Source organism: Vulpes vulpes, chromosome 9, assembly GCF_048418805.1.
Source record: "Vulpes vulpes isolate BD-2025 chromosome 9, VulVul3, whole genome shotgun sequence".
Classification (NCBI taxonomy): Eukaryota; Metazoa; Chordata; class Mammalia; order Carnivora; family Canidae; genus Vulpes; species Vulpes vulpes.
Genome location: NC_132788.1, coordinates 69,935,102 through 69,959,392, shown reverse-complemented (window position 1 = coordinate 69,959,392; position 24,291 = coordinate 69,935,102). Strand labels below are relative to the sequence as shown.

At 35.2% G+C, this 24,291-nt stretch overlaps 1 protein-coding gene across 25 annotated transcripts in view; it reads left to right on the top strand.

Annotated features, from left to right (window-relative positions):
* The window catches only part of CHL1 (cell adhesion molecule L1 like), a 315,215-nt gene that overhangs the window by 280,501 nt on the left and 10,423 nt on the right, over window positions 1-24,291 (top strand). For all 25 annotated transcript variants that reach the window (XM_072720400.1, XM_072720410.1, XM_072720412.1 and 22 more), the window contains 10 exons: window positions 2,451-2,616; window positions 5,259-5,383; window positions 9,871-9,972; window positions 10,163-10,360; window positions 11,834-11,904; window positions 15,361-15,583; window positions 16,911-17,026; window positions 17,163-17,367; window positions 17,553-17,675; window positions 21,187-21,366. In XM_072720400.1, coding sequence (XP_072576501.1) covers window positions 2,451-2,616; window positions 5,259-5,383; window positions 9,871-9,972; window positions 10,163-10,360; window positions 11,834-11,904; window positions 15,361-15,583; window positions 16,911-17,026; window positions 17,163-17,367; window positions 17,553-17,675; window positions 21,187-21,366 — 1,509 coding nt within the window. The remainder of the gene's footprint in view (window positions 1-2,450; window positions 2,617-5,258; window positions 5,384-9,870; window positions 9,973-10,162; window positions 10,361-11,833; window positions 11,905-15,360; window positions 15,584-16,910; window positions 17,027-17,162; window positions 17,368-17,552; window positions 17,676-21,186; window positions 21,367-24,291) is intronic.

The following is a 24,291-nucleotide window of genomic DNA, read 5'->3' as shown; positions in this document are numbered from 1 at the left end:
TGGGTTCAGTTTGTCTTCATTTTCCCAAATGACACAATATGATCTAAGTTTCAGTGTCCGTTAAAGATTTTAGATCGTATTTCAAACCTCCCAGATTGTGTTTCATTGAAAAGACTATCACAAAAATTATAGGATGTGCTGACAATGTGTTTATGGCTTTTTACAATTTTAAGAGGGACTTGGGTATTTTGGGGGAAGACTTGGAATGATTTAAAATGCTCTATTTGGGGATATTTCTGTAACTGTATTTTATTTCAATAACCAACTCAACATAGTGTCAGCAGCAGTCAACTCTGTGAGCTAAAAATTTCACAAACCCTTTAAAGTTCAGCTTCATAAAGACTAGGGCATTATAGGACAGGATATTTTTTTTTGTCTTCATTTTACATCATAAACAGCTTTGTTATTTTTTTCTCTCCTCAGAACAAAAGTTCTGGGTTTCACTAATATTTTGATTTTAAAATTTCTCTGAAAATCCTTTTCAGGAAAACATAATAGAGAGACCCTACAGTAAGTGCAGAGAGGATCTATGTTACTGGTGACCTGTCATTATCATAGCCTACTAGTACTACTACTGAGATGACAAGTGTGTTTGTTTAATCACCATTTTCATGGATTTACTGATATTTCTCTCCTCTTCACACACATACTCTCCCTTCCTTGTTTTCTTCTGTCTTGTATTCTTTTATAGTATTTGTTTCTTTCTGTACCTTAAGTTATCCAACATGCCAAACCTATGGACTGCATTTTTTAAAGTACATAAATATTCTCTTAACTCTCATGTCTGCCTGCACATTTATGTGTCATATACAATTTTCAAAATGCCATTGTGAAGTCCGTGAAGATGATTCTTTTTATACTTTATAAAATCAACCTATATCAAAGTTTAGCAACTCAGATTCAAAGTCAAAGAGGGGGAAGTCTGGAATCCAAATGAACCTTCACATTCCTATTGCCCTACTCAGTTCTTGGCCCAGAGTGGACCTCAGAACTGCTATTTGACAAAGAGATGGAAAGGTCATGAACTTTTCATCTGCTGTGAACACCTACTTTATATATAAGATATATAGAAATGTTATCAGTGAAGGATAAGAACACAATTGTTGCATATAAAAAAGAAACATTGAAAGTAGAATGGAGTAAGAAGTTATATAGTACAGTGTTTGAAGGAAAGAGCTTTGGTCTCTACCAAATTTAGGTTCAGATTCCAGCTCAAACCCCTGTTGGTTAGGAAACAGTATTACTTAATTTCATTTTAGCCTTATATTCTCTATAAGGTGAAAATACTAATATTTGTAGAATTATAATTATAAAGTATGTGACTGTGAGCTTCTTAGCAGAGGTCCTGGTCAATAGGATAAGTGCTTTATTAAGTGGTATCTGTTATTATTAGGGAGATATCTGGTTTTAAATTTAGAGATAGGAGTAGATGTTTAATAATTCACTTATAATTAATTCAATCAAATAATCTTCAAGATTCATGCCTGGGATACTGAATGATCAATTTTTTTTATCACTTTCAAGTTTTAATCCATTCATGGAATGACATGTAGATAGTGAATATTAAAGTGTCTTGTGGAATTGGAGGTCAGCTCATGAGATTTGGTCTCTAAGAGGGTCACCAAATGGCATAGCAGGGTAAATAAAGTATATCTACCCTTAATATGGCCTCTAAGAGTAAGTAAGGATCCTATGTTTTGAAATAGTCATACTGAGCAAACACTTTTAAGACAGCCAAATACGATTCTTTTTATTTGAATGGAAATTTAATTTTATTTATTTGATATATTTTAATTTGAAGCTAAATTTTCCAACTTTACTAATTTACTTTTATAATATCACTTACCATATCTCATTCAACAAGAAATCCAACAAATATATGTTGAGTGCTTGCGGTGTATAGGGTCCTTTCTGGGCTGTGGGGATACTTCATGTAAAAAAAAAATAGACACAGCCTCTTCTTCATGAAGCTTATGTTCTAATTCCCACTTTCATATTAATAAATCACATATACATGGGCTTTACAATTTAACCTCTGGCTCCTGAATTATTAATAAACACATTAATAGAAAGTCAATTAGTTTTCTCCCCCTTACAAACCCTTACAGTGGTTTGATCACAGGGCCAGAAGTACTAGAAAGAAATTATATTTTTCTCAATATCTAGAGACATTTGTTTGCTCCCACTCTTCTTATTCCTTTTGCCTAAGAAGTAGTAAGGGGAATTTCTAAGATATTAATTAGTACTTCCAACCTAATTTCTCAGAGGTCCAGGCCTGATGGAAAGAACATAGTAATGAAATATGATATTAAGAAATTATAGTGCAACAAGCATTGCATGAAGATATGACTATTCCATCGACAATTTGGGTTGATTAAATTGCAGACCCTTGATTGCAAAATAAGCTGTGATTTATGCTTCTAACTAGTCTCTATGTTTGGTAAAAACAGATGCTACAAAACTTCAAGTTTCTCCCAAGAATCCTCGTGTCCCCAAATTGCATACACTTGAATTACATTGTGAAAGCACATGTGACCCACATTTGAGGCATAGTTTGAAGTTGTCCTGGAGTAAAAATGGAGAAGCCTTTGAAATTAATGCCACAGAGGATGGCAGGTAGGAAAAGTATTATGCTATGTCATCATGTTTGCTTGGGATGAACACCTAGCACTTGAAAAAAATAGTTGTAAAAGTATTTGCACTGAATTAAAAATACAAAAAGTGATTAATACATTTCAGTCTTTAAGGCAGGATTTAAAAGGTGGTACAAAGCACTGTTTCCCTTTTCTCTTGCATGGTTATCTTCTTTTTGCTGCTGACTTTTTACAGAATGTGTATCATCCTGTTAGTACATGAAACAGAGCCTACTCCAGGTATGTGAGGCATATCTGCTCACATGGCCCCAGAGGGGAGCCTGCCCATCACCCTTTTACATCCCAAACTCAGATGAGTCTGTATCATGAATGGACAGAACCTGCGTCATACCTACTGTCCTTCTAGTTAGAAAGCTTTGGCAACTACACTTTTAAGCCTCCTCATCTCTGTATGGAGAATACAGAAAAATATACAGAAGAGAGAAGGTAGAAGGAAGTGTGAAAAGAAGCTGAATAGCATTAGACAGTATTAAGTACATCAAAGAAAAAGGATCAGTATTTACTGAATGCTTACGCTATTTTTTGAAAACGTACAGAGGTTAGCTCTCCTGTCTTTTGCATTGTGACTAGTACGAGTTAGACCGTCCTTAGCCAAATTTCTCCTCTAGTTTTATGTTGTTATTAATCATTCTTAAAAAGTAAATCTGAAGGTAGGACATGTATTGCTTTGGTGAGACTGTGACAGGGTGATAATTAAGAGCATGGACTTGAGTCCAATGGCCTGGATTTAACTCTCAACGTGATCACTTATCTTGTCTATGATGTTAGACAAGCTGCTTAGCTTCTCTGTACCTTAATTTTACACTCTAAGACACCTTCATAGGGTTATTATGAGTTAATATACTAAGCGCTCAGAAAATACTAAGTCCTCAGTCCAATTTAGGTCTCATGATTTGTACTAATTTCTCCAAATTTTTAATGGCTTATCTCATTTCTCTTATCTGTGTGGACCCGATGGTATGTTTGTGTGTGTATGCACGCCCTGTGTGTGCTTGCACCACCTCTATACAGAGGCACTGGTTTCGGCTTGGTACTGAATTTATTCCATCTCATCCCTTTTATATACATAAGAGTTTGTGGAAAGGGACATATGTATTACAACCAGTTGTCACTGAAACATGAAGAGATTAATTATTGCCCTAAAAGACTACACATTGTAACAAAGATCTTCACCCTTTGGTTAGTTCTTAGTTGATTTATCAACTGCTCAGATCTCTCTATATTCTCCCTCTTTTGTCACTACTGCCTAGTTGTCTTAAGTCTTGCATATGGTCTCTGGGCTACAGCCAAAAAGGGAATCAGACTGGTGCCTAGTTGGTTATGTGACCTGTATATTTAGGCCCTGATCCCAGAAACTCCAAACATCCTCTGTGTGGCCGAGTTGAATAGTTTCTGTAGGATACTGAGGCTGACACTCAGATGAGCCTCTGGCTATCTTAGTAAACTAAGCAAGTGATACTTGCAAGTGCAAGTTTTCCTTAGGGTAGGGGTGAGGAACAGCAATCTTAGCCTCTCTTAGAAGAGATCTCAGGAGTTGGGAAGTCTGGGAATAATTCTTGCTGCTGGGGTTGACTGAGCTCCAGAGCTGAGATCACAGGAATCTGTTAAATTTCTAGGGAACCATTAGTAAGCTCCCATCTCTCATCTCCTGCTGGTACACCTTCTTATTGGTAGGTTAGGGTGGGGGCCAGAGGCTTTTACATAGGAAGAGGTTTAGTGAGTTTTACATCAGAGATGTCAATTATATAAGAGCTTCTCTCTCTTTCTGCAAGGACACTATTTTGACTGAATAGCCGACTGTTGTAAATATATTTCAAATTTAGTGGAACTTAATTTTCCTAAAAGTGCTTAAATAGTTAAGTTTACAATACATAGGGGTAGGGTAAAAAGGTATAATTTATAGTAAAGAAATTTTCATGTACTAAACCGGATTACAAATTGGCAAAATAGAACAAATGATAAAAAGCTAGTTGCAAATAATTTGCAAAAATAGAGGTACTAGTCTGCCCTCTACTGTTCAAATAAATCACAGTGTAGTTATTATCAGATCTATTGGATGTGCATCCTACTTGTGAAGTAAAGGTGTGGAGAAAAAGGACTCTTGTCAAGAACACAGATTATCAGACTCCAGGTCAGACAGTCTGGCTCTGCTATCTGGAGTGTGATTCAGGAATGTCTGTTTGTAAGAAGCATCCCAGCTGATGCTATGTAGGGGATTCCCTTAAACCAGAAGAATTATCCAAATGTGCCTTAACTCTTATAATGTATAGTACAGTCTTTAGAAACACCAGGCAGCACAGTTCTGTCACTGACCCATGCATCATGGATGGTTGAACTTGGTATTTAAAACAAAGCTAAACAAACTGATAGTTTTCTTGGCTGTATAGACAGTTGTGTATGCTCAACTAGCACTTCATCTCCAGTTTCAACCATGGTACCCCCTCATAAAATTTCCATTATGTAAAGCTGTGTTTTGTTTCCTTTTTTAAAAAACTCTTTCTTGAATATTTTTTCCTATGGGGAATATAATTTTTGAATATGTGTTTCTGTTGTTTTCATCTTCATCATACTTTTTTTTTTTTTTTTTTTTTTTTTTACTGGTAGGATCATTATCGATGGAGCTAATTTGACTATATCTAATGTCACCTCAGAGGACCAAGGTATTTACTCCTGTTTGGCTCAAACGGCTCTGGATAGTGTTACTGATGTAACTCAAGTAACTGTTCTCGGTAAGTGCGCTAATGAAAAATCCCTGTTCATCTCTTCCCCATTATGGATTAAATTCCATTGTTCTTGGGCCATTAAATCAACAATTATTTGAGCCCCTGCACATAGACTGTTTGAATTTTTCATTTAAATAGTTACCCCACTTTTAAATGCTCTCTTCTCTTCTGGCTTTAAAGAAATTAATTAATGCTTAATTTCTTTTCCTGCATGGGTAATATTGCCAGTAGCTGTGGGAGGTAGGCGATGTATTAGCAGAACGAAAACTAGAGCATGCTTCAGTTGTCAGGGCACCTGAGCTGCCCTTTCCTAGCACGTGGAGAAATAGAGCTAAGGAATGGAGGTGGGTTAGCATGGGGGGGAGCAGGTGAGGCGTCCTGTGGGGGTGGTTCAGTGCTCATGTTCTAAACCAGAGGCACGGATGAAGTTCTCAGCATTCTAGGAAGGGCGCGAAGGAAATTCAAGAGTTCTGCAAAGGAATGCCTTTGATTTTTTTTTAATGATAATGCTAATGAGAAAATAATGTCATACTTCACTAGTGTAATCAATGCAATCAACATGGTTAGCCCTGCAATCACTCTTGTTTAATGTGCTTAGACCATCCTGGAGCATCTCTAAGGCCACTATTAGCTCTTGAACCATCTCCTAGACCATCTCTCCTCCGGTTTCCTTGCCAGATTCACTCTCCACAAGCTATCTGATATGGAAACCTGGCCAATGTGGACAACATCAACAAACCGCTTACTCTCAAACTTCCATTTGATTGAGCCAGTGGGGAGCCCTGGCAGTAGAGGAGGATTCGTGTGGTGTGTTTATTCTCCATATTCTCTCCTGACAGGCTGTGTACAAAGTCATTGATTTCTCCCAGGGAGGCTCTCTTCACAAAATCCTCTCTGATAAGATTCTATTAACTGCTCCTTCCACTCTCAACCCCAGAAATTCTGCCAATGATCTTTTGAAAGAGGTTTTTGTTTGTTTGTTTTGTTTTTAAACTCTTGGTACGATCCAAATTGTGTGAACTATTTAATTTCTGTTGGGACCCTGACTGGTATATTTTTTAAAATAGTTTTCTCTTATAATAATCTTGTTTCCATGGACACCATTTAGTCTTTCTTTTAGTTTTCTGATATTCCTTAAAAGTGTTTGAATTTTATTTCAAACACTTAAATTCCCTATTTATTCCTTTATTAGATGTGTAGATTAATCATTATTGTTAACAGGCATTTGTATCTTTAGCTCTCTGGTTGCTGGGATCCACAGGTAGGTTGCTAACAGAGGGTACAGACTGAAAGGAAATAATTCCATTTCTTTGGAGGTAGGATGTGAAAAATGAGTAAACAGGCTGGAGCTCTTCAAGAGAAGCAAATGGCCACTGTATTTCAAGGGAAATAAATGACCACCATGTTCAAGTGAAGCAAATGGTCACCAGACTGGGTTCTTTACACACATATACACACGCATGCGTGCGCACACAAGGAGATTCCCAAGTAGTAGAGGGTATCAACTTGGTTCAGTAGAATTGTACCTTTGGGTGAGATGTATAGCCTTAGGAATTCAGCTGCTACAATGGACTACAAACAGGAAGGTTCAACCCTCTAATAATTATTTCACTAGTAACTCATCAAATAAAGTAATAGAGCTTCAGGTAACGTAGAGTTTATCCCAGGCACCACAAGTATAGGGGTAAGTCTAGGATCCATGGACTTTGTCCCTAAGTATTTTGAGCCATGGAGCCAAGCAAAGGGTTTGGACACCTTACCACTTGGTACAAGCTGTCAAATTTCCTTGTAAAATTTAATACTTCAGTCTTGGTGATTAGGCTACCATCTTCTAGAACCATTAAATTTTGGCAATTTTAAAGAAATAGTTGCTATAATTATATGTAATATTCACGTGTGAAGTTCTTTTTTACCAGTTTTTTTAAGAATAAAAATAAATTAATTTAAAAATATTCTATGACACATAGTTCATCTTCTTAACCAATTCTTGCAGCTTATCTTCTAATTTTTTAGGCCAATCCCAGTCTTAAAAACCGCTATCTCACTAATGGACAATAATAAATAGATCCCTGTGTAGTTTCTTTTAAAAATGGCTTTTCCCCGGAAAACAATTTTTGCAAACATGTGCTTGACTGACTTCAATTCCAAGTAACTGTCCTTGACATAACTACCCTTTAAGAGTATCAGTCTTTTAAGTAGCAACTGCAGCCCATCAGTTCTAGTTCCATATGATTCTGAGAGCAGATTTTAATGTCAGATGCCACAGGCTGTATTGGTTCCTTCAGATAACTTTAAAAATAAGTGATCTCTTAATAAGTGCTGAAGACAAATGTAAATTCTCTGAGCTCACAGATGTGAAAAAAGTTGAGGAAATCATTTCTTATTTAAGGCCCTAAAGTTTTTTTTTAAATTTTTAATTTAAATTCAATTTGCCAGCATATAGTATAACACCCAGTGCTCATCCTGTCAAGTGCCCTTTTTTTTTTTCAAGTGCCCTTCTTAAAGCCCGTCACCCAGTTATCCCATCCGCCTACTCACCTCCCCTTCTGCAACCCTTTGTTTCCCAGAGTTAGGTGCTCTCATGGTTTGTCTTTCTCTCTAATTTTTCACCAGTTTCCCTCCTTTCCCTTATAATCACTTTTGCTATTTCTTATATTTCACATAAGTTTTGTGCACTGGCAGTGACCACATCTTAAAAATAAGTCTCTTTTGAATCAAAAAATATTTTTTTTTTTGCCAATGTAAATTTCCAGCATGGATGATAGATGTTGTTTCCCACTTGGAGAATAAAGAGCTCTGGGAAGATCCAATGAGATATTATTTGTTTCCTCTGAGAAAATATAAATGTCCTGAATACAAGAGAGAATTCAAACCAAATTTTGGAAGTAAAGACCATTAAGGATAAGTTTTATTTCTTTCTTTATTTTGTTTTACAGTTGCTTTTATTTTAATAAAAATTTCCATGGAATTTAACACTCTTAAAGTCATCACCTACTCTTAGCATCCAGAATATCTAAAGAACTTACAAAACTCAACAACCAAAAATGAATAATCCACTTAAAAATGAGCAGAAGACACAAATATACATTTTTCCAAAGAAGACATGCAGTTGGCCAACAGACAAATGAAAGGATGTTCAACATCACTTATCAGGGAAATGCAAATCAAAACCACAATGAGATATCACCGCATATCTGTCAGAGTGGCTAAAAATGTTAACTAACTGGAATTCAAATAAAAACTTAAAAAAATATTATGACCTACTCAATTTTCTAGTTTCTGACATAATATTTATCACCACCATTTTTTTCCTCTTCCCATATAAACTGCCTTCCTACTCTTTTTCAGAACTCTAAGCCAAGAGTGTAAAAGTTGCTATAATATACTGAGAATTCATTGTTAGAAATTATAATAAAAATCCAGAGCATGCAGAAAAGAAACTGAGTTCATGTTCTTTATCTTATTTTCCTACAGTCAGAGGACCTAATTTTATTACCTTAATATGTTAATTACATGCATGATTAAAGTGATAATATACTTTTCACTTATTCATTTAATCACAAAACATTTATATGCAAAGCACTGTGCGTGATGCAAATGTTAATAAAATGTAGTCCCTATTCTTAAAGATCTGTCATATACAGGAAATGAATCAGGCATATAAATAAGCATATGAGCTGAAAGATACTGATCCACTTGAGATAGATCATGTTTCTCAAAATTGTGCATAATTATTACCCAGGACAATTGTTTAGAAATGCAGATTCCTGGGCCAGAGAGGATAGGGCCCAGAAATAAATCCTCAATTTTAAAAAAAGATTTATTTATTTATTTTTGAGAGCGAGAGAGAGAGAGAGAGAGAGAGAGTGAGAGAGAAAGTAGGGGGAAGGGTAAAGGGGAGGGAGACTCCAAGCTGAGCATGGAGCCCTAGCTCAGTCTCACTATCCTGAGATCACAACCTGCGCCGAAACCAAGTCAGCTGCCCAAATGACTGCACCACCCATTTTCTACTCCTAAAGAATTTTGATAAGCATGGTTAAAGATGCCCTTTGAGAACTGGAATCAGAGTAGAGGAGGAGAATACTTAAGGAGAGAGTATCTACTCTCTTCAGTAAGAGAAAGTATCTACTTTCTCTTCAGAAAGCTATACTTGAAATAGAACCAGAAAGGCTACTGAAATGTGGACAATTGGGCATGGAGACCAGGGCCCAGAGAGAAAGGGTTTTTTTTTTTTTTTTAACTTAACATTTAATGAAAACAGAGCATTTTAACAGGTTCTATGCAGACATGGTTCTAATATTGATTTGCTGTTACCTTATTTTTAAAAGGGGATAGTGGTGGGGAGATACAGAGGCTAGGTTAACCTGGCCCCAACACTCAAAAAATTGATAGTATGGTGTAGGATTTTAGATTTCTGGGCCTCAGTGAGGAAATTAGGTAGACAAAAGCATGGTGTGCATTCTCCTTACCTTTATTTTTTTATTATTACTTAGATGTTCCGGATCCACCAGAAAACCTACACTTGTCTGAAAGACAAAACAGGAGTGTTCGCCTGACATGGGAAGCTGGAGATGACCACAATAGCCATATTAGCGGTAGGGAGGACTTGTGATAACTATGTTCCTTATACTCCTGAGTCAAAATTAATATTAAAGCCTTTAAAAAAAACACAATTCCTACATTATCCTTCTTAAAACATTCTTTAAAACTTTTTGTACTGTGTGTGTTAGTATAATTTAAACATACTAAATCCTTTCTAATGTTTTTACATGTTTCTATTGCCAGAGTATATCGTTGAATTTGAAGGAAACAAAGAAGAACCTGGAAGATGGGAAGAATTGACTAGGGTCCAAGGAAAAGAAACAACAGTCATGTTATCCTTGGCTCCATATGTGAGATACCAGTTCAGGGTCATAGCTGTAAATGAAGTAGGGAGAAGCCAACCTAGCCAGCCATCAGACCATCATGAGACACCTCCAGCAGGTATGTGGCTTCTCACACAAGGTTTCTGAAAAAAATATTTAGTTTTGCTTCATCTTTCAACATCTTTAAAAAAATTGATAGTATGGTGTAGGATTTTAGATTTCTCCTAATACAGCACCTGAAAAGTTCTGTGAATTGACAGCACACAAATAGTCAAAGTACATCAGATTCATAAGTCGTATACAAATGTTTGATAGAGAGCAGGAAATAACAGGGAGGTATATGAACAAACATTATTTTGTGTGATTTGTGATAACTAAATGTTTAACAGATATCGAGTAGGTTATAAACTGAGGTTCAATATATAGAAGGTCAGCTTTCTCCTTTTATTTTTCTTTCTATTTCAACTTCCCAAAATAAAACACTTTATTCCTTGTAGACACCTTGTTAACACTTTAAAATATTTAATGTCATTAATTTTTTACATTTAGTATATTTGTTGTCTCTCAATATCTAAATAGATATCTGATATCTATCTAAATTTCCAGGATTTTTTTTTAATCTCAAGAATTATAATACTAAAATTTGTGTTACTTTAATTGTCATTGGTCAACAATGTGGTCATAGCATGGTATTTTTTTTTTCCTCTCGGGCAAAATAAATAGGCTAGGGTATAATTTCCTTTTTGGATTGAGGAAAAAACAAGAAGGGATAGTAAATGAATCAGATACTTGTGTGACTGAAGTGTAAATTGCACTTGGCGCTAAAACCATGCTTAGTCCTTTCTTATTACATGGATTCATTTGAATGTATTTCATGAGCGCATTACATGCTATTATTACCTATTTGTTGTCCCTAACAGTTGGCTGTTGAAATTAATACATGATGTTTAATTTTATCAGCTTAGAGGCAGATATTCACAACACACATTTCTAACAATAATTCTAATAGAAAAAGGAAAGCAGATTTAAAATTAAAATACATATTTAAAAGTAGGCTTAGGTTTTTTAAAAATACAGCTTGAAAAATTTTAAGAGCAGGTTTAAAATGAAGATATCTAAAATAAATCATCTACTTTCCACTGAATAATAATTGTATCACTTCAAGCAAATGATTTTACTCCTTTAAATAAATTATATATTTAAAACCTGCCTTATGTGAGGTCATGGATGTGTTAACTAGCCTTATGATGGTAATCTTTTATAATATATATAAACATAAATATAAATATAACAGATAAATATAAAATATATATCTATATAATGGAGATATATATACATACAGATATGCATACATATGAAATTATTACATTGTATACCTTAAACTTACACAGTGTATATGTCAATTATATCTCAATAAACCTGGGGAAAAAATAACTGCGTTAATAAGTCCTCTTACAAACCAGGCCAGAGAGAAATAAATACAATCAAAGTTCTTTAAAAATCTGATTTAAAAGGGAGGAGGGATGATATGCTGATTTGCCTATGGACCATAAAATTTGAAAAAGTAATTTTAATACTTATGATTTTTCAGCTCCCGACAAGAATCCACAAAACATAAGGGTTCAAGCCTCTCAACCCAAGGAAATGATTATAAAATGGGAGGTGTGTATTCTTTAATGTGTTATACACTACTCTGTGTTCTTTTTTTCTTTTAGGTCTATATGCTAAGTGTAATGATAGAGAAATATTTTTTAAGAACAAAGATATAAGACTTATATGTTTTACAAATATATTTCAGTTGTATATCTTATAGGTCATTGGGATTGGAATGTTATGAGATAGAGTTAAACACTGGTAAATAATATAAGGAGGGTTATACAGGCTAATTTAGTTGCACTCCATTATCAAAAGTTTCAGATTCCTATTATTTTTATAGCTAATATTCTAAATCCTCTCTTGTTCAAAAATACTAAAAAACTTTCCTAAATGTTAGTACATGGTCTCATAAATTTTATGCATATCAAAAGGCTGTCTGCCAAATAATAGCCACTAGTAAGCACTATTAAGCATTTTGTATACTCTTTCTGAGAACACCCTTGTCATTAACACTTTTTTTCTAGATACAGAAACTGAGGTCAGGATGATGGGCAGTTTTGCCGGTCACCATACCATTGGAATACCACTAGAAATCAACAAACCTGCATAGATATCTTTGGACTTCAAATTGTACTTTTCACCCCTTTACATATTTCTATTAAAGATTATAAAATAGACTTTTGTCTTTGAATTTGGTGTAAAATTTTACATCTGCTCAGAGGACTTTCATTGTTTTGATTATCATTTCTAAGTTACTTCTGTAACAGTAGATAACATTTCCCCATCTCTGTTTGGACATATTCATGAACAAATTATTTAACCTACTTGAAAGCAGATTAGCATTCAGACATTCTGATTAATAATATACTTCTCACATTAAATTCATTGAATTTTATATAAATGTAGAACATTTTTGAATGTATACTGGAATGTACTAATTTACTTCTAAACATCTTTCCCAATATGATTTTGGGAAGAATTTTAAGATGTACATAGTTTGAATTTTAAAGCAATATTTCTATATCAAAACTAACCCATTGGGATGCCTGGGTGGCTCAGTGGTTCAGGTCATGATCTTGGGGTCCAGGATCAAGTCCCGCATTGGGCTCCCTGCATGGAGCCTGCTTCTCCCTCTGCTTATGTCTCTGCCTCTCTCTCTGTGTCTCTTATGAATAAATAAGTAAAATCTTTAAAACAAACCAAAGCAAAACAAAAAACTAACCCATTATTCCTATTTCAGTGAAATTAAGTTTTGCAAATTTAAAATTTGAAAAAAGATTGGTAATGACAGGATCGAAGTATGTTTAAGAATATTATTTCTTTCCTTGAATCGGTGGCCGTACATATTTGCTACCACACTGTCTTCATAATTACTTAATTTGTATTCTTAAATTATGGTAATATCTTAAACTTGTAGAATATGTCTTTTTCTCTCTTAAGTTCCATAGCAATTTCCATAAGATAGATGACATAACTGGTTAGATGAAAATAATAGTGTGTAATTATCAGGTCAGTTCTCAGAAGCACACCATGTTCAACATCAGCCCAGTAATCCTCACCAGCCTTCTGAAGGGCAACAGTAGCTAGAGTATCAACCGTACAGTTCATATAGAGAAGCTGGGAGTCTCATTTTAATGACCTTACCCAGATGTCATGCACTATGTCAGTGAGGAAAAGAGGACTCCCACCCACACCTCTGCTTTTGCTCCTCTGGTCTGCTATCTTTGTTGGGGGCCTATTTAAAAAGTTGCTATTGGCTTTGTTGCCAGTTGTCTGAAAACCAAATACAAAATACTCCTTCTGTTTCTTCAGGAGTGTAGACACCAAAGAGCATGGTAGTTTAGATAAGATTTTTCTTAAAAGTGTTAAATATGGTGGCAGTTTATTTTAAAATTTGCCAAAGAACTTTATCAAATGTAGTTATTTTCCTTGGAACAAAGGAAAAAATTGATAATTTTATTTGTACTCATTTATTGTTAGTGGAGGCTGAAGGAAATTGTAATTCCAGATTGCAGTATGAAACTAAAAGCTTGTGGCCTGAGTCATCTGAACACTGCTAAAGCCCCTGGTGAATTTATATCCTTATGGTAGTAAAAATTATCTTGGTTGCAAAACTTAGAATGCAGAGTATAAACAATGATTGTGAAATCTCAGGAAGGTTTTGTTTTATTTTCATTTATTTTATCATAGCTGATTTAAATATTTACCTGGCGTTAGCTTGAACTTGAAATCGTTTTGCTGATACAGCACTAGTTTCAACTTAATTCCAACTAATCCATCTAAAGAGTATTTTAGTAACTTAGACTGACTCAAGATGCATTGCAAATTCTGTAAGAAAACACTGTATATGACACTAATTAATTAGTATATTTACTAACGTATTATTTTATTCATTTTTTTGAGAGAGCAAGCATACAAGCAGTGGGAGAAGGGGCAGAGGGAGATAGAGAATCTTAAGCTGGTTTCATGCCCCCAGCACAGAGAGCCCAATGCGGGGCTTGATCTCACAATCCTGAGATCATGACCTGAGCCAAAATCAAGAGTTTGACACTTAACCACGCTTCACCACACTTACCGACTAAGCCACCCAGGCACCCTCATATATATGGCATAATTAAATCTCATATATACAGACAAAATTACTGTTTATATAAGCAAACATTATAATCTAGGGCTAACATCACAGTTTTTATGTATTCTATATAATTGATTCATTTAAATGCATATGCCTATTTTTGAAATGAAACAAGTGGTTTAAATCACCTTAATGCTTTCTTTTTTAAATTAAAGTACTGCTTGATTAAAAAAAAAAAAAAACTAGAGTGGAAGTAACCAACTCCCTCTTGTAGAAATCCCTCCACTAAATTTTCCTATACAGAAAAATACAGTGGAAGCTGGGGATGGGATTGGGTGGGGGCACTCTCTTTTAAAGAAGTAGTCAAGAAGCTGGGAAATTATTTTATTAGAGAGAAGAGCTACATCTTTTAGGCGCAAATGTATAAACATGCATATTATTGAGAAATATAGATTTACTCAATCTCTCTCTTCTCTTAGAAGGCAGGTGGAAAAGATGGATAGAGTCAGGTGGAAAGAGTTCTGACTGAAAAGTCATGGATATGAAATCCCTTTCACAACCTACAACATGTCTTTTTTATATCTTCCAGTTTTTTGAGAGTGAAAAAGTAGAGTATAGAGGAAAATGTAGACAAAAACAAAAATCCTCTGTGGAATTTCCTAGTAAAATTCTTTCATGTGTGAACAGTGAGACTTAAGGGAATAATCAAGGCATCTAAATTGTGGGCTTCTTATGACTTAGGGATGTGAGGAACTAACTTTCAAACTTGAACTTAGAGAATGACAAAAATTTTCACAAGTGTTTCAAAACCGAAGAGGGGGATTTAAAATCTTCCAAACACCATCCCTCTAATGCAGTGTTTCTTATTGCCATTTAGAGTGGTTTGCCACTATCTCTGAGTCAATGTATTCATGATCACACTAGATGAGACTTGCCTTCTGTCTTAGCCTTTGAAATCCATGGAGCAGAATGGACCTGGACTGGAGTACAGGGTGACCTGGAAGCCACAGGGAGCCCCTGTGGAATGGGAAGAAGAAACAGTCACAAACCACACCTTGAGAGTGATGACACCTACTGTCTATGCTCCTTATGATGTCCAAGTCCAAGCCATCAATCATCTTGGCTCTGGCCCTGAGCCTCAGTCAGTGATTCTCTATTCTGGAGAAGACTGTAAGTGATGCACTTGAAACTGCTAAGCACTCCAAGAGCAATTTCTTTCAAGTATACATTGCATTTCTGTTGATGATCATTTTTGAGCAACTACTGCATGCAAAGAGGATGTACTAGCTGTGGGAAATAAAAAGAAATATAACACGTGGTTCCTACTCTTAAGGTTGACAGCAGGATAGCCAATCACTATAAAGTGGTAAGGAATTATGTTAGTTTTAATTTTATTCAGTTTCCCAATAAAGCTATTTCTTAAAAAAAAACTATTTCTATATTAAAAAATCAAAGGCCGGTCACTGCAATTAGTTAAGCAGCATAACTGTCATAAGGTTTCTGGTTACATTTGTCCTTACTTGTCAAAGACTTCCCAACAGCCTCCTGCTGCCATGCCCTGGCCTCAGCTGTATGTCTGGAACCTTCCTTTTTTTTTTTTTTTTCTTTTGTCTGGAACCTTCCTAATGCAGATGAGATACAGACCAAGATTTGTCTATAGAATTACCAGACTCATACACACACAAACACACACACACATGCTGTTTTGAGGTATTAGTGATATGCCCATTATTAGATTCTTATCCCATAAGAACTGTTACAAATAGATTATTAAAGGAAGGAAAGATGCTGTATTCCATGTCACTACACAGGAGTTATTCTCATTGTTTTTCCCATATCCAAAGGAATATTTTGATCCAAGAATGGAAAAAGGTTAAGAATCTGAAATTATCAACCTCCTTTTTCATCTACTATCTAAATTTTTCTACCCAAATAAAATTACACAGGGCATATTACTGTGAGTTGAGATATTATTAATCTTGGCTGCTCTGCATTTGGTACATTCTTTTGCAGTTAGATCCCCTGTAGAATGGGGATAATAATACCACTTTTTAGGGTTGTTCTAAGGATTATGTGAGCCAGTCCCTCAGAACAGTGCCTACACACAGCATATGCTCAGTTAATGTTAGCTGCTGTTATTAATAGATTGATCAAACTCTCAAGTAATTATAGTTACATTATTTAGTTCATTTGCTTCTAAAGGCAAGTTACCCACAGTATATTTCACTGGCCCCTGGTTACAGTTCCATTGCCTGGACTATATCCACCTGGAGAGCTGCATTTCTCAGTGTGGTACAAGCTATCCTCTTCTAGAAACCTCTTTGGGCTCTCAGAACTCCTTTGTAATGAGAAACTCTCTTGGTTACATTTGGAATTGATTTCAAAAGAGTGCTTTGCTCAGATTAAGCAATAGGAAAAAAAAAATCACCTTTGAAAATGATCCTAATGATCACATTTGGGGGTTATTGAAAGCTCATCGTTTTTATGTACTTAACAGATCCTGATACAGCTCCAGTGATCCATGGGGTGGACGTTATAAACAGCACATTAGTTAAAGTTACCTGGTCAACGATTCCAAAGGACAGAGTACATGGACATCTGAAAGGCTACCAGGTTTTTATCATAGATTTTCTTGTTGTTGCTGCATTAATATCCTAAATACAAATAAGAACTGATCTCAGAAGAAGCTAGAAGAGAATCTGCCACTGTGATTGATATGTTACAGGGTTTCTTTCTATTTCCTTTACAGATAAATTGGTGGAAAACAAAAAGTCTGTTAGATGGAAGAACACATCCCAAAGAAGTAAACATTCTGAGATTTTCAGGACAAAGAAACTATGGAATGGTTCCTTCTCTGGATGCCTTTAGTGAATTTCACTTAACAGTCTTAGCCTATAATTCCAAAGGAGCTGGTCCAGAGAGTGAGCCTTATATATTTCAAACACCAGAAGGAGGTAAGAATAACAGTGAAGAATAATGCCAAATTAAACATTTCCCTTCTTATTAGCAGTTAATTAATATTTACTTCATATGAGTTAGCTTTTCAATTTCTATGAAGAACTGGAATCTAATGGAGCTTTTTTTTTTTAAAGAAATTTACCAATTTATGGGTGTATCTTCTTGGTCTTTTGCTTTCTAGTACCTGAACAACCAGCTTTTCTCAAAGTCATCAAAGTTGATAAAGACACTGCCACTTTAACCTGGGGACTACCTAAGAAATTGAATGGAAACCTAACTGGCTATCTATTACAGTATCAGATAAGTAAGTAGAAATTTGAATTGGATCCACATATTTATTTTTAAAGATTTGTTTATTTGAGAGAGAGAGAACGAGAGAGAGAGAGAGAGAGAGAGAGAGAATGAGCAGGAGAGGCAGAGGGAAAGGGAGAGAGAATCCCAAGCAGACTCCACACCAAGCATGGATCTCAATGTGGAGTTTGATCCTATGACCCATGAGATCACAACCTGAGCCGAAACCAAGAGTCAAATGCTTAACCAGCTGAGTCACCTAGGCACCCCTGGATCTACCATTAATATTTCATTTTTTATTGAGTATTTGATTTGCTATGCTGAGAATCTAATGATCACAGTTTATAAGCTGGCATACTTCCTTACAACAAAGGGGTCTGTAAACCGGCTTGCAGACCAAATCCAGCCTGCTGCTTGTTTTCATTAAAAGGCCATACATGTCATTTACATTTGTCTATAGCTGTCTTCTCACTACAGTGGCCTAGTTGAGTGGCTGTGACAGAGATTGTGTGGCTTACAAAGGCTGAAATATTTATAATCTAGTTCTTTTTAAAAGGATGGTTTGCCAGTCCCTGTTTTAGAAGAAAAGTCAGTAGGTACCAGAAGACATATAATTCTCATATATAAGAGGCCTTGAGAATTAAGAAACATGCCAAAGAAAAGAGTAAATAAATGATGTAACAGTGATTCAAAGCGTGCATAACTTCCACACTACATTGCCTCTTTTGTCTCCAGCAAGTGCTTCTAGTCTCAACCCTAAATGTACTTCTGCTTATAGAATCCTCTATGGTTAGCCCACTGGTGTAGGCAGGTTTGCTTTGAGAGCATTAAAGAGTTGTCTTTGGACCATTACTTGGAATGGACTTTGCTTTGTGCTGCTGTGCCATTTGGTTGAAAACAACATGTTTAGGGAAAATCAGGTCATTTTTCATCATAGTGCCTTCCATGTCTAACAGTCTTCACATCTAAGCATCATCTCAAAATGGAAATTAGGGAACTAAAACCATAGAAAGTTTTAGACTTTGAGGACATGAGTTCCAAACAACAGAAACATTAGGGCTATGCTGCTTGCAAAAGCTACCTTGATGTGCTACTCTGCCTCCAGGTAGTTCAGAGCTTGTCACAATTCAGGTTATGTATGAGTCTTAGCTTCTGATGGCTTGTTCTGAGTTGGGCCATATGATTAAAAAGATACAGGCATAATCCCAAGAGAGGTGGCACTTTAGCATTTTTTGAGTGTTTGCTATGTAGCAGGATCAGTACTAAGTGCTCGCCCTATATTTTTTCATTAAAATAGAAAAGCTAGGAGGGATGTATTTTCACTATTTTGTGGATGTGAGAATTGAGGCATACAGAATTTACTTACCTAGAGCCATGCAGTAAAGTAAGTATTAAGCAAGATTCAAAGCTAAATCAGTTTTATTCTCCATGCTGAGCTCTTAAGCCTACAGTATTCCATGAAGTGGTTTTCAAATATGTAGAAAGCACTGAAGAAACATTTGAAGACTCTTTAAATGTTAATTTGTTTGGTAAGCTGTGATTTATCTTTATCCTAATAGTAAAGAAACTCATCGTTAATTAAATTCCAACCTTTGTGTTGATCTGTATGTAAGATTTAAATTTATTTTAAAAACAAGTTCTTAGAATATAGAAAGAAAAGTCTGGGAAATAACAACTGCAGTGATTATTGTACTGCTTAATATATGTTTAATATATGGATTTTTAAATGAAATGATATAATCATATACTTATTTTGCTATCTATTAAGTGATTGAAATATTTTTAGGTAGTTTATCTCTTTTTTTAAGATTTAAAATTTTTTTTTGAGAGTGAGCACATAAGAGTACGAGAGAGAGAGAACATGAGCAGGGCGGGAGGGTCAGAGGGAGAGGGAGAAGCAGACTCCCTGCTGGGCAGAGAGCCCAGCATGGAGCTAGAACCCAGGGCCCTGGGATCAAGACCTGAGCTGATGGCAGATGCTTAACCGACTGAGCCACCCAGGCACCCTAATAATCTATCTCTCTTTTGTTGCTTGGTATATTCTAAATAGTTGTTGAGTATGTGTATGTGTATTTCTCTCAATTTATAAATTATGTAGTTTTTCAGTTGACTTTGTGGTATTTTATAGGAATGCTCTCAAATCTGTAAAGAGTGGTTCGTTCTTTCTTTCTTTCTTTTTAAAATTTTTATTTATTTGAGAGAGAGAGAGAGAGAGAGAGAGAGAGAGAAAGAGTGAGAGAGATCATGAGTAGAGTGAGGGGCAGAGGGAGAAGCAGACTCCCTATTGAGCAAGGAGCCTGATGCGGGGTTTGATCCTGGGATTGTAGGATCATAACCTGAGCTGAATGCAGATGCTTAACTGCACCACCCAGGTGCCCCAAGAGTGATATTTCTTTCTAATTTTCTAATTTCCAACATTTGGATTGTTTGTTCATTTTTCATTTGTGATGTAATTGCATTATATAGGCCAAGGAAGGCATTTTTATGTGAGTGTGTGTGTGTGTGTGTGTGTATATATATATATATATATATATATATATATATATATATATATAGTTTTATTATATATATATATATAGTTTTTCAGCTGTATGATATCTTAGATTGAGAGTCAAGAGGATTTATTTTAGCCCTTCCCTTGTCACTAAAAGCTGTACAGTTTTGAGACATGTTTCATTTCTTGGACTATTCTTATGGTAATCTTACAATATGTTGTGCTCTTGCACAAATCCCATGATTTTGCTGGTTGCAAGTTCATTGAAAGGCACTAATTTATCTTTTTTTCTGATTAGTACCTGCCATAGTGCTTAATATATAGTAGATATATTAAAATATGTAATGCATTAATTAGTTTATTGATCCTACATATAATAAATAGTTATTTGGTGCCTCATATTAAATCAGAAACCATAGAAGACACAAATTGTTGTCCAAACTTATTACACTAAAAGATTTAAAGTGCTGGGGCACCTGGGTGGCTCAGTGATTGAACATCTACCTTTGGCTCAGGGTGTGGTGCTGGGGTCCTGGGAGCGAGTCCTACATCGGTCTCCCAGTGGGGAGCTTGCTTCTCCCTCTGCTTGTGTCTCTGCCTTTCTCTCTGTATCTCTCATGAATGAATAAATGAAATTTAAAAAAAGATAAAAAAGTGCTTAAATGAAGGATACAGTGAACACATAAAACGGGGAAAAGTCCATCAGTTTTCATAGGTGATGGCATAGTGATTAAGAGCATGGGCTCCGGAGTGGAAAAACTGTAGTTTAGGATTCAAATTTTCGTTGGCCATTTACTGGCTCTAAATCTAGGCAAAGTGTTTATTCTTGCTAGACTTCAATTTTCCCATGTATGCTATTGTACTAAAATTCCATTTATGTCATAGAATTGAAGAAATTGATGGCGATGAATAATTAAGACAGTACCTTGCATATCACAAGCATACACAGAATCAAAAGTAAGGGGCAACGTAACTTGAATTGCTAAGGGTATGAAATCTGAAGCACTGTTGTTCATGTTTATTTCTTTAGTAAATGACACCTATGAACTTGGAGAACTAAATGATATCAACATAACCACTCCATCAAAGCCCAGCTGGCGTCTCTCAAACCTCAATGCAACTACCAAGTACAAATTCTACTTGAGGGCTTGCACTTCGAAGGGCTGTGGAAAACCAATCACAGAAGAAAGCTCCACGTTAGGAGAAGGGAGTAAGTGCAGAGTGCTCTCGCATGCTGTTTTTTTAAACCGCTCTGAAGGGATTTTACCATACTAGTCGTTGTAAATTAGAAATGACCGTGATCTCAATCTGTCTGACCTTTTGTTCTTCATTGATATAGATACAGAATTTATTTCTCTTGTTTGTAAAGTTCACGTTGACTCAATTTATGGATTACTACACAACAGCAATGAAACTATAGCCTCAGTGTATAGAAGGTCAGAAACTATAATTTTACTTAATTAAAATTGGAGTACATAAGGTCATGAAGTTATTCGTAAGGTTCCTAGAGGGATATTTTTCTTTTGGAAATGTTTTCACATGGAAAAAATATTTGCCTCTTGCCCTGGTAGACATTTTATAACAATAATCTAATACATTTCACTTCCATGTCTTGACTCCATACTGGCTTGGAGATGGCCCATCAATCTCTGGTTTAGTTTGTAAATTCTCCAAATTCAACTGCATTTCTCTGTGTTTTTTTTTTTCAAACCTAGACCGATTTTCCTTCCCAAAATTTTTTGACAATTATGATTTTAGCAGTGTTCTTGCTCAACTTAAAAGGAGAGAAATTAAGAAGGTAGAGCCTAAAAAGGTAAATGAATCAGAGGAACTGCTGCACACACTCATAAGTTAAAAAAAAAAAAGGAGCGCTTTGTGCTGGATGCAGGTTGATCAGAAGGATATTTGAGGAAGGGGACAAGGAAAAGTGAGATGGCAGGAAGGCAAATCAAATCATTTGCTTATCTTGTACTATATGTCAAATACTGCTCCGGATGTGTTTCCATATTTTAGATTAGAAAAAAGAGAGAATCAATGGCAAAAGAAAGTAGTAATGAGAAAAACTAAGCCGTCACTCATAAAATATGTCTATTATTATAAAATATATTCAAGTGTATGTGAATCACTGTAAAGTCAGTGTTTGTGTGTGAATGGATATGCTCTGATCTTTATTGTTTGTTTTTCCTTATTGTCCTTCCTGTATCTACATAATGAAGAATTTCTGTAGTCCTCAAATACCCGAAATACTCAAAACTCCCTTTTATGGGAAAACTATGTATATTCAAAGAGTTTCTCCCAAGAAACCCACAAATTACTCCCAAGGACAAATGAGACACCAAGTGAGATGAAGAACTCATTTATCTACTCAAGAGAGACTTAAAGATGATAATTGAAAACTTTTTAGTAACTACAAAAATCTTATTTCTCAAGAGCTCAAAGTGGCATCAGGTGTTCGATACAAAGAAAAGAAGTTAGAATAGTAGCAATGTAAATATAGAACTTCCCTTTTTTTCAAAACAGAGTTTGAGGCATGGAGAGGGTTTCTATTTTGTTAGAACCAAGACCATAATATGAATGAGAAATGCTAATCCCATTATTGCTAATTTGGAGCTGATAAGAAAAAAATATTCACAAAATTCTCTTACAATAGTAGTAGCTACCGTATATGTATATGGAAGTATTTAGAAAATCTGGGTTTAGTCGCTTTCGTGTTTGAAAAAATGTTTTTAGCAGATGTGAAATGCTGTTTGTGTGATTTTATAAATGATGCTGCATCTTTGCAAATTAAAGATGCAGCTAATGTGCTTGAATGTCTTACAGCATATTTCTTCACTTTCCTGTGTCTCAGTAATTTGAAACTGTTCCTTACTAGTATGTTTGTGTTCTTTTTCAGGATTCTGCATTTTCAGCTTCTGCCCCTTTCCCACTTGTCACTGATTTCTCTTCTGTAGGCATATCTCGCTGTATTCACAGGAAAGAAACTATAATCTCTTTTGCCACTGGATTTCAGCAATGATCTTTGAGAAAGGAAAAATATATATTCCACTAAGGAGATAGATCTTGATATCACAAAACACTCTAACTTTTGTGCAAATTGGAATCTATTTCTGTGTGTCTTTCTTCTCTTTGCTCTGCCTGAATGGCACACTTTAAGGTCATCTGGCATTTATTCAGAGAACAGGATTTGATACACAAGCTTTTTTTTTTTTTTTCTCTCTGATTGTTTTTAGTTGTCACTCTGATTTTCAGATGGCTCACATTCCATAGTAAAGGGTGGGGGAGATGATGGAGCTAATCAAAAATATTTGTGTCATTGCCTGTGTGGACAAAACACTTGATTTGTTCTATTTTTCAAAAGCTTGCACTACTTAATGTTATACTAATATTTCTGTTTTTCAAAGTCAAAACTAATTGTATTCTATTTCAGTGGTGCTCAATCTTAAAGGCTTTGCTCAACTAATATAAGTGGCTATATTTCTTCCATGGTAACATTTTTTAATGAAGCCCTTTTGTTATCAGTAATTATATCATCAATTTCTAGTCTAGGGTTGAAAGTTATAATCAAATGATAATGTGTGACATATACCCATTTGAAACAGGGTTTTGTAACTTTTAATATTCTCACATGGCATGTATTATTTTATTTTCAGTGTAAATTATTAACATTTTATGGCTTACCTTTATTATCTTGAATTGATTCTTAGCAAAACTATGGATCAAATCCAAAAATATTTTACAGATTTTGTTGCAACATCAGAAATTAAATGTATATTTAATTACACTTGACTTATTTTTATCTGCTACTATGAGATTCTAGAGTTAATATATTGGTATATTCATGCTTCTTTTTTAGAGTATTAATGTCTCATAACATTTTAAAAATCTCAGTGCATTTTATTTAAATGTGCCTCGAAACCTGTACTTAATTAACCTATAAACCTGCTTATATTTCTACAAATTTCAAGTATTTAATATATGACCCTATTATGATACTTTTCCATCAATATTTGTAGGGAAGACCAAGGCAAAAAAAAGTAAAATATATTTAAAATTATAATGATATTTGCTTTCAAAAATAAGCTAAAATGGCCACGGCCACGTTCAGCTTCCTGCTGGGTCTGTAAAAGTTCAAATT